General features: G+C 40.5%; 2 protein-coding genes across 2 annotated transcripts; both read left to right on the top strand.

Moving 5' to 3' along the window:
• Positions 1-83: 83 nt before the first annotated feature.
• On the top strand, positions 84-7,203 carry LOC148907182 (uncharacterized). The gene is made up of 5 exons (XM_089036364.1): positions 84-188; positions 1,091-1,222; positions 2,053-2,385; positions 2,574-2,834; positions 2,907-7,203. The coding sequence occupies exons 2-5, from the start codon at positions 1,120-1,122 to the stop codon at positions 7,019-7,021; spliced, it is 4,812 nt and encodes a 1,603-aa protein (XP_088892490.1). The 5' UTR covers positions 84-188; positions 1,091-1,119; the 3' UTR covers positions 7,022-7,203.
• An 871-nt stretch (positions 7,204-8,074) lies between these two features.
• LOC116289787 (uncharacterized) lies at positions 8,075-10,651 on the top strand. Its single transcript, XM_031696727.2, has 2 exons — positions 8,075-8,850; positions 9,168-10,651. The coding sequence occupies exons 1-2, from the start codon at positions 8,211-8,213 to the stop codon at positions 9,188-9,190; spliced, it is 663 nt and encodes a 220-aa protein (XP_031552587.1). The 5' UTR covers positions 8,075-8,210; the 3' UTR covers positions 9,191-10,651.
• Positions 10,652-10,667: the final 16 nt, after the last annotated feature.

Here is a 10,667-nt window from a genome sequence, read left to right as displayed (position 1 = left end):
TATGCACTCATATAATTCTTCACAACATATAAGAAAAAGATTACCCCACGAAGTATCTAGGTTTCTCGTTTCCAGTCTAGCGCGGCTTAGTTTCTTGGAAAACAGCAGGGTCCTGTGTTTTCTCAGAACATATTTTCTCTGAAGTCTTGCTAGTTGAATAATGAAAGCTTTACGAAACAAGAATACAGGTAAGAGATAAAAGATAGATGGATAATGATGGCCTATTACAAGATTTAGGTTTGTGAAGAGGACAACAACAACTTACTACTTTAGTCTAGCTCGCAGCAGATTCATAAATACGGAGACAGCTGATAACCCAGACGTGAGTTAGAGCGAACGACTAACTTAATGCTTTACTTTCTTAGAGAAGGTCTTCTGATCAGCAGTAGCTTTAGTTATAAAAACAATAAATACAAATATGATGGAACAATTATTACACACCCCCATGTGTACTTGTTTGAATGTAATAAACTTTAAAATATCAAAATATGGCAATTCCATTGAGACACAAATGGTCTCTTGTGTACTGTATTTGTCTTCGTGTGACTATAAAATGATCTGGTTGAGTGATTTTGTCAAGATCAACTTTGTTTTTATTTCATGGTTTTACTGCATGTGCTCTATAACAACTTTTAATAACTTAACAGTTATTTTGATAACTTAATACAAGTTAACAGTCGTATTACACTTAGTTAATTTAAAAAATCTTATATATTATATTTTTTCATTCAATTTCTTCTCCTTTTTTCTTTTGGATTTTTATTTAATAATGATGATAATAATGGGGTTCTTATATAGCGCATTATCACATTGTCTCAATGCGCTTTACATTGCAGTGGAGGACTTTACTGGCTGCATATTAAGGTGCTATTAGCAACCGTGCAGCTTACAATCATGAGTGAATTTGTTAGTATGTTAGTGTTATGCCAAATTGGGATAGGCTGTTGAACCGGGAGACAATCCCCTACTCTTACACGAATAATTCAACAGGTTCTTTTATGTCCCCCATTTACTGTAGGTTAGGAAGGGTTGGGAGACAGGGCCAGTTGAATCTTGAATCTTGAATCTTTTTTTAATTGGGTTCTTACAGAAATGTGTTAGAAGGTCAACAAACAAACAATGGCAGGGACTGGATCAGCAAGCAAAAAAGTTTTTCTCCCTTCAACACTTACTCCTCCAACTCCTACACCTAAGACCATTCCTAAACCAGCAGGAGCACCAGGTTAGTGACATCAATGCAAACAGCTACACCTTAGTGGTAATATTGCTTATATAATTATATATTGCATTATATTGCATTATGCATAAACTTTGAACCTCTATAATATATGTACAAGTATATCAAAAATTATGGGATATCCTTCCTGATATTTTTTTTCAGAAAGCCCTAGTGATAGACAACTTGAATAAAAATATCTGGGATGATATCCCATAATTTTTGATATACTTTTGATATACTTGTATATATATGCACAAACTGGTCAAAGTTCAAAGTTTATGCAAACAGCATTATTTATATATTTATTTCGGGCTTTTCATTCATTTATTATTTCTACATACCCACCTACCTACCCACCCACCTACCTACCTACTCCCCCACCTACCTACCCACCCACCCACTCACCTACCCACTCACACACCTACCCACCCACACACCTATCCATCCACTTACCTACCCACCTACCTACCTACCTACTCCCCCACCTACCTACCCACCCACCTACCCACTCACACACCTACCCACCCACACACCTATCCATCCACTTACCTACCCACCTACCTACCTCCTACTCCCCCACCTACCTACCCACCCACCCACTCACCTACCCACTCACACACCTACCCACCCACACAGCTACCCATCCACTTACCTACCCACCTACCTACTCACCTACTCACCCACCTACCTAGCTACCATCCTACCCACCCACCCCACCTACCTACCCACCTTCTCACCCACCTACCCACACACCTACCCATCCACCTACCTACCTATATTTGTTTTTTTTGTATGTATGTTTATTTGTTTATTATTAATTGGTTATTGTATAGGTTCATCTCCTTCCTTTAACTTAAGTGATGATCAGAAAAGATGGCTTGTAACCGGTATTTGTCTCAACAAAGTCATCCTACCAGCTTTACGAGATTTTGTAGAACCTGAAATGATCAAGCATTACACTCATCTGAGAACTACCCAAAATATTGACAAGCAAAATCACGCAAAACACTTACTTAAAGATGGAAAGTGCAACAGTTTGAATTATGGCAGCATCAACAACAATGAAGCAACACACAGGAAGAAAACCAGTCTTTACGACTACAATGTCAAATCTGCAGTTGACTTGGCAAAGCTGTACTTGCAGCCTTTCATGGCCAAATTCACAGGTAATAATCATGTCTACCTAGCGTATAGATTTACAAACAAGGCCAATACTGACAAGAAGCCTCTCCTCACCTTTGAACGCATGAAATAGGAGGTTGGTAGTGATACATTATTTCACTGATGGGTTGAAGAAGAGTAAATGATTCTGACCTATTTAACTTTCTATTTGTTTTTTCCCGTCTTTTGACAGGTTTTGACGATACTTGTGATTTATCTGCAGTACTTGGTATTCTCTCTTCTGCTAGTGTATTTTCTACTGCAGTTCAACTGTCATCCAGTGATGTCCGGAAAGACGTCAGGAACGAATGGGCACATTGTAACTTTGGGCACTGGAATGGAACAAAGTTTGCAAAGTGCTTCCAACAGATGGAGTCACTTGTACGAGCTCTAAACTTGTCTAAAGCTGAAGAGAAGCGAATAACTGATCAGCTACAAGACTGGGAAACAAAAGGTATGGATAAACAGGGTTATTCCTAAATTCCCCCCCCCAAGCATTGTTTACTAAATGTTGCTTCATTTCCAGGTTTACAACTTTGTATGGGTAACATCGTGGACGCAGATCTGGTCAAGTTTATCGAGACAGAAGTTGCCCAGCTGAATGAAAATGTAAAACTTCTTGCAAAAAGCCAAGCAGATGAAGCCCTTAGAGTAAGCAATGGCTTGCAAAGTGTCCACGAAGCCCTTGAAGAATACAAACAAGAGATTGAGTCTTTGAAAGAATCTCAGGAAATTATCAGCCGAAGAGTAGACGAAGTGGTTGATAGCACATCTGCTATTGCTGAGACTGTAGGCTGTTTAAAAGATGATCAAGAAAATCTTACTGTAAAAGTTGATAGTATAGAGAAGAACCAAGACACGCTAACAAAAAGAGTAGACGAAGGAGACGAAAAGCATGCTTGTCTAGAAAAAAGGGTTGAGGTCTTGGAAACTGCAATAGAAACAAGAAGCAGTCAAGAAGCAATTATTACTTTTCAAGCTCCCAATCGTATCCCGTGTTTCCATGGTCGTGTTGATGAGCTGGAAATTCTAAACCAGCCATTAGTGAAGAAAACTGCTCCATGCAGTATGACAGCTGTGTATGGACTTGGTGGAACTGGCAAAACCTCACTTGCTATTGAACACATTTGGAGGAACAAAGATGTCTACAGTGGTGGTGTGTTCTGGATATCAGGTGAAAGTAATAGTCTGTTTAATCTTTCAATGAGGGAAATGGCTCGGCAGATTGGGACGTTTGATGAAGATTTTCAAGAAACATTGTCAAAAACAATAAGTTGGCTACAGCAAAGAAAACAGTACTGGTGTCTGGTGATCGACAACCTGGACGAACTTGAGCTTTCAATTGAATTGTTGAAGCTTATTGGCGGTCACTGGAAACGACAAGCTAAAGGACATATTATAATTACTACAAGAAGAGAGAAAAATCTGCTAGAAGAAGATATTTGTGATTTTTCAAAAGAAAGCTGCATTGAGTTAAAAAATCTTTCAGAAGCTGAAAGCATTGAGTTTATCAAGATGAGAACTGGTAGAACAGGCACTCAAGATGACGCAGTGATTCTTGAGTTGGTTGTAGAGTTGGGAACCCTTCCTCTGGCTCTGGACCAAGCTGCAGCCTTTATCAAGAACAAGAAGGAAATATCATTCGTCCAATACTTAGATGAGTATAAAAAGCAGAAGTTGAAGATATTAAAGAAATCTAAAGCTCACCGTCCAGTCCAAGATGACACGTCCAAGGACAGGATTGCTGTGCATACCACATGGCAGTTAAACTTTGAATATGTGTCTAGGCTGTCCGAAGAATATGGTATTGGTCAGGCAGCAGCTCTTGTTATGGAGGTGTCCGCGTTCCTGTCGCCAGATGATATCCCACGAGAGATCATCAACCAAGGCTTGCCTCCAGTAGATAATGAAGATTTTATAAAGTGTCTTTCCACATCATTTGGAGTCACTTACATAGTGAGTGTGTTGACCAAGTTCTCGCTGTTCCAGACATTCACAGATAACTCCTTCAGTGTCCATAGACTTGTGCAAGAAGTGATTAGAAGTGGAATCAGCCAAGAACACCTGAAAGATGTCCTCCTGTGTGCTTGTAGGATGCTGTGTTATGCGTTCGATAACGCTACGTCACCGTTTGATGTTTGTAAAAGTTTTGAAGGCGATTCCGTTTTCAGCCAAAAGAATCTCCCTTCATTACATTTATGGGGGAAACTTGGTGCTCATGCTTCCGTCTTGCAGAAATACATGATCCAGAATTCTCAGACGAATGATGCGCTTCAACAAGAAGTACTTTACACGGAAGAGTCTGCTATGCTTCTCAACGAGGCCTCGCTGTATTACAGCGTTTGTCATCAGAAAGTTGAAGCAATGGAACTTCAAGCTTCTAAATTAAAGGTGATCACACAATTAGAGGAACTTTCCAGTGAAAGACTAGATCACTTTAGATATTTTGATATTCCGTTGAAAAGCGTTCAATTCAAGCTAATATCCCACTGTATGGCGAACCAGGAGAAATCTCTTTCTATAGATGAAGATGTAAGAAGTTCTTCCGAGAATACAGAGGACAATGTTCAAAAGGCAAACCAGTTGAGGGAAAAGGGTAACGATGCTGTTAGATTGCAGAACTACGACCAGGCAATCAATATTTACACTGAAGCAATAGAATATAACAAGGATGATCCTCGACTGTACAACAATCGAGCTCATTGCAAATTGATGCTAGAGAAACCAGAGGAAGCGTTACTTGACTGTGAGCTGTGTCTAAAGTTGGAGGAAAGGAATGGTAAAGCATTGATGAGAAAAGCCTGGGCTTTGTACGAGATTTCTAAAACACAAGGAGAAAAGCTGAAAGGAAAGATGAGAGCAGCTGCTGCTTTTGCGGCATATGTGGATCCAACAGCCAGGAATGGAAAACGATTCAAGGAGATGTTTCCAAATCTCATATTTGAAGAAATCTTCAATCCCTTGCAGTTAGCAGGATCATTTATGCTTTCTCTCCCCGGCATAACATTACTTCTTCATGAAGGATATTACGAGTTGCATGGAACAACTATCGATAAAGACCTACAATTTGTTGCTCTCAGCAAAGGTGTTATTGTGAAATTTCAGGCGTTACCCATATTGTTTTCAAGGTTTTACGCTGAAGGCATAGTTTTTGCAAAAGAAAGTGGAGGAATAATGTGCCAATTCAAGGGAACGATGAATCTCTTTAACTGCCAGGTATCTGGTGGCTTTCGGGGCTGTAAAGATTTTCCAGATTGTAATGGCGGACCTGGATGTGTTGCTTCCAAGCTCGCTGGCCACAAGCCATGTGACCGAACTGGTAAATTTGGTGACCATCTCGGCGAAAAATCTGGTATTGGCGGCAGTCCAAGTATCTGTATCACAGAAGGAAGCACTGGCCATATAGAGAACTGCGAGATAACAGATTGTGGTGGAGGAGGAATCCTGTGTCAAGGGGATGGGTCTAGTCTGACAGTGAAATCCTGTCGAGTGAACAGGAATGGAATGGCTGGACTTGAAGCTCGTGAAGGTGGTCGTCTTGTTGCTATTGACAATGATATCTATGCTAATAGATGCCATGGCGTTTTGATTGGTCCGTCTGCTGGCGAATGCAAGGTTATCAGTAACAGAATATACGAGAACTTCCAAGAAGGGATCTTTGTTATTCGCACAAAGGATCAAGTTGTAGTCAACAGCAATCGGATCTACCACAACCTGGCTTTTGGAATTTCCTTAGATAGTTGTCAAGTAGAAGTCAAGGGAAACGAAATATTTGAGAATAATTTCTACGGCATTCATGCCAAGACCTTGACCACAGCCATCGTGGAGAACAACGATATTTACAGCAACAAGTGTGGTGGCATTAGTATCGGTGTCAACTTCTCAGGTCGTATCGTTATCAAGTCAAATGTTGTTAGAGATCATAGTGGTCCTTGGATTTTACATGGAGATAATTCTTGTTCTCTACCAGGTTCAAAAGCCAGTTCAAACCCCGATGCTACAGAAGGCCTTTTTTATCTCCCAGAAGGTGAGACACGAATTTATACGTTACCTCCGACGGTGGAAGGTAACGAAATAAGGAACAACAAAGACAAAGCTTTTCACCCAAAGGAAAAGATAGAATCAGTTCAAAGCCAATGTGCTTTCTGCCGTAGCTCCAAGAATCTTCAAAGATGTTCCAGATGTAATATAGCACAGTACTGCAACTCAGCCTGTCAGAAAAGACACTGGGAAAAACACAGAGCTTTGTGTTCTGCTCTAAAAGATCAGTATTCCGTGATCGTAGAGCCAAGAAAGCATTTGTCCTCTGAATACGGCATTAGAACATTTGGTCCTCATTTAAAAGGCATTGGAAAGGGGCCAAAGCCAGACCCGAAGAGCAAGCGAAGGTTCATCGTCAAAATCCAAACTGGGCAACTTAATAGTCATCCTCTTCAAAACCTAACTGTGTATGACAAGAGTCTTTATATTGATGGTGTTATCCAAAGCCCTGAAATATATCACGTGATAATGGAGTGTGGTGTTCTTGGACAAATGCACAAATTCACCAGCAAAAAAGCCTATTTTTATGCAACGTTTGCCGACGGTGGAAGAAAGCTGAATATATACCTGGGAGAACTAGCTCCTTATAAAGAATGGTAATTCATTAGGTGTGTAGTATTAGACTAGGTTCTCCTTAATTTTGGGATTGATAAATTTGTCGTTCTTATCACAAGTAGGATTCCTAACGGCATAAATCAATTTTTTTTCAATCAATCCATTTTAATTGATTAAAAACTTTATTTGTCCACCGTAAACGGCTCAGTAAACTGATTTTCAAATATGCTGTGCTTTTGTGTTGATATTTTGCATTTTTCTCTTAGTATTAATCAATATAATAGTGTTATTTATTGATATAAATTAGCTTAGCTTAGTATAGTTATCTTTTTGTAATTAAAATTACAAAAAAGAACTATACAAACAATAATAATAATAATCATCATCATCATCATCATCATCATCATCGCGAACTTTTGGTGGAAGAAGGCGCGCGCCGTTCATGGTGTGCAGGCTAGTAGCTTCCAGGCCACTGCGCAAAACGATCATGATTTCCCTTTATGGTTTTCTGGAGGAAAGAGTTTGATACCGAAGCCAGGTGAATTTACTAGTGATAATCAGCGCCCAAATACCTGCCTAAACACGGTATACAAGTGGTACACATCATGTTGCCTTGTCGATGCAAATCGACACCTCAGGAAATATGGTCTGATGCAACAAGAACAGCGCGGCAAAGGAAAAGTGTAGTGGAACTGTAGATAACTTGCTTATCGATCGAATGGTCTGTCAGGACACGCAGAGAGCAGGAGAAATCTGAGCATGGGTGGACGTGGCAAAAGCACCGGTGGCTCAAAGAAATGTTTAGCCTACACAGATTTCCAGAATGGTTTGGCAGAGTTATGGTGAGACTCGTTGCAAGCTGGAACACTAGGATAGTATCTGAGACTTTGCAGGGTCGAGAGGCTTCAAAGTTAATCCATTTCAAGAAAGGTCTAACACAGGGGGATGCTCTCTGCCCGACTCTGTTTACGCTCTGCTTAAATCCGGTGGCGCTGAAAATGAGAGCAACTGAGGAGTATAAGTTATCGAAGCCGATATCCTTCAAAGTAACACACTTACTATACATAGATGATCTAAAGGTTTTTGCGTCATCGGAGAGAAAGCTGGAGAGAGTTATGAAATCGGTTAAGGATGGAATGGAGTGTATTGGACTAAAGTGGAACGGGAACAAGTGTGCTGTCGCGCATGTCAAGAGTGGATGCTTGGATCGGATGCATTGGAAGTCTGAAGGTAGATGAACTCAAACCGATCAAAAGGCCTGGGAGAGGACAACACCTACAAGTTCTTGGGAGTGTTAGAGAACACCAAGCATGAGGATAAATTAGCCCTAGAAAGTGCTGCGAGGGCATACTTACAGAGGTTATCAATCATCAGGTCTAGTCCTCTGTCAGACCATCTTAAGGTTATGGCCTCTAGCCAGTATGCACTATCAGTGTTATCATATCTGATGTGGACGCAGACTTGGCCTTTGGCGGACCTCCAGCAACTGGATAGAGAGGCGAGAAAAGTCATCATGGAAAGCGGTGGGAATCACCCCCAGGGATCAACCGCAGTTCTGTATCTATCAAGGAGGAACGGCGGAAGGGGCATGCGATACGAGAACATTAAGATCAAAGCAGCTGTGAAGCTCTATTCTGACCCATCGATGGCAGCGGTGAGAAGCTTCGAGGAAAAGATGGCGCAGTCAGGGCACCTCTCGTTTGTCACTGACCCCATGAAGTACGCACAAGAACAAGGGCTACAACGGCATCTAGTCTATCCAGAACCTGTTATCATCGAGGACGGGGTAGAAGTACGAAGGGCAAAGGTAAAGACTCTTGCAAAGACACAGCAGCAAGAAGTTCGGGCGAATATTGAGGATGCGAAATGGCAGGGTAAGCTCTTTAAGAGTAGGTGGGAGGATGAGGAACTTAACAAGGAAGATTGTTTTGCTTGGCTCCACCTTTGGAAAAACGCGCCTATGCAAACCGTAGTAGGTGTGCAAGAGTTAATATCAGCAGCAGCTTCCAACAAAGCTTTTCTATCATTGTCAGTTGAGATGAGAAGTGTCCATTATACCCTATCCCGGACAAAATGTCAAAAAATGATACCCTACCCCAGACCCAAAAGCCGAAAAACCATACCCTATGGTAATCGAAGCCAAATCAACCTGTGCTTGCCAGTCCTGACTAAGTTTTGCTTTTTCTTTCAGGATTTCGACTGAACCGTACTTAGATAAAATTTGCTCTTTTAAATTAAAGTTCATGTCCAAGTCACGACAGTAGTATAGGGGATGGGGGTATCAGCGCAGTTGACGACTCGGTGATTGCCTGTCTATATATGGAGTGCGAAGGATGTGGTAGAACTTTTAAGAGAGAAGCAGATTTGAAGAAGCATTTAAAGAAGAAGACAAAATGTATGAGCAGCTATGATTGTACGTGTGGTAATTCTTTTCCTACTTACCACAACAAATATACTTATTTGGCTTAGTAGGTTTGAATCTGGGCTTAAGACACTTCACACACATATCATAAACAATGAACTCTTTACATCCTTCGCACTCCATATGTAGACACACATATATTTACACGATGCGCTGTAACCCCCACGGGTAATACCCGTACTTTACGACTTACGCTAGCTGTGACACGGACAATACCTATGTCCCCTTTTGAACCACCACTTAACGCGGGTAATACCCGGACTACCCTAAGTTGACGCGGGCAATCACCGAGTCGTCAACTGCTCTGATACCCCCATCCCCTATACTACTCACGACCAGCAATCGAATTCAAAGTCTTTTTACCGAATTCTGAAATTCCTGTTTCCTCGTAACGAAATGTCATGCCTTTGTAGATACAAATAACAAAGGGTTTACAGGAGCATACTTCGCTACTAGTAGTTAGCCATTACAGTTTCTGACATCATAGTTAACAGAGGGAGATTACTAAGATAACATGAAGGGGCATAAATGATGTATATCGAACTTCTATTGGAATTCTGAAACACTCGTTTTTTTTTGACATGAACATACTTCATTTGATGTTTAACTAGCATATGCACTCATATAATTCTTCACAACATATAACAAAAAGATTACCCCACAAAGTATCTATGTCTCTTGTTTCCAGTCTAGCGCGGCTTAGTTTCTTGGAAAACAGCAGGGTCCTGTGTTTTCTCAGAACATATTTTCTCTGAAGTCTTGCTAGTTGAATAATGAAAGCTTTACGAAACAAGAATACAGGTAAGAGATAAAAGATAGATGGATAATGATGGCCTATTACAAGATTTAGGTTTGTGAAGAGGACAACAACAACTTACTACTTTAGTCTAGCTCGCAGCAGATTCATAAATACGGAGACAGCTGATAACCCAGACGTGAGTTAGAGCGAACGACTAACTTAATGCTTTACTTTCTTAGAGAAGGTCTTCTGATCAGCAGTAGCTTTAGTTATAACAACAATAAATACAAATATGATGGAACAATTATTACACACCCCCATGTGTACTTGTTTGAATGTAATGAACATTCAAATATCAAAATATGGCAATTCCATTGAGACACAAATGGTCTCTTGTGTACTGTATTTGTCTTCGTGTGACTATAAAATGATCTGGTTGAGTGATTTTGTCAATATCAACTTTGTTTTTATGTCATGGTTTTACTGCATGTCCTCTATATTTTTAAGGTTATTTTGATAATTTAATATAA

The sequence above is a fragment of the Actinia tenebrosa genome, unplaced genomic scaffold (genome assembly GCF_029948245.1).
Source record: "Actinia tenebrosa isolate PJP-AT-01 unplaced genomic scaffold, QUT_ActTen_1.0 PGA_scaffold4__44_contigs__length_22323623, whole genome shotgun sequence".
Lineage (NCBI taxonomy): Eukaryota > Metazoa > Cnidaria > Anthozoa > Actiniaria > Actiniidae > Actinia > Actinia tenebrosa.
The sequence above is the reverse complement of the archived record's forward strand: the minus strand, read 5'-3'. Positions and strand labels throughout refer to the sequence as shown.

What these genes read in the sequence shown, in the direction of transcription:
- LOC116289787 (XM_031696727.2), top strand. Translation starts at nt 8,211, where the DNA reads ATGAACTCAAACCGATCAAAAGGCCTGGGAGAGGACAACACCTACAAG. An exon ending in TGAGGATGCGAAATGGCAGG is followed by an intron (nt 8,851 to 9,167) that starts GTAAGCTCTTTA and finishes TTTTTCTTTCAG; the next exon opens with GATTTCGACTGAACCGTACT.
- LOC148907182 (XM_089036364.1), top strand. Translation starts at nt 1,120, where the DNA reads ATGGCAGGGACTGGATCAGCAAGCAAAAAAGTTTTTCTCCCTTCAACA. An exon ending in TAAACCAGCAGGAGCACCAG is followed by an intron (nt 1,223 to 2,052) that starts GTTAGTGACATC and finishes GTTATTGTATAG; the next exon opens with GTTCATCTCCTTCCTTTAAC. An exon ending in TTTCATGGCCAAATTCACAG is followed by an intron (nt 2,386 to 2,573) that starts GTAATAATCATG and finishes GTCTTTTGACAG; the next exon opens with GTTTTGACGATACTTGTGAT.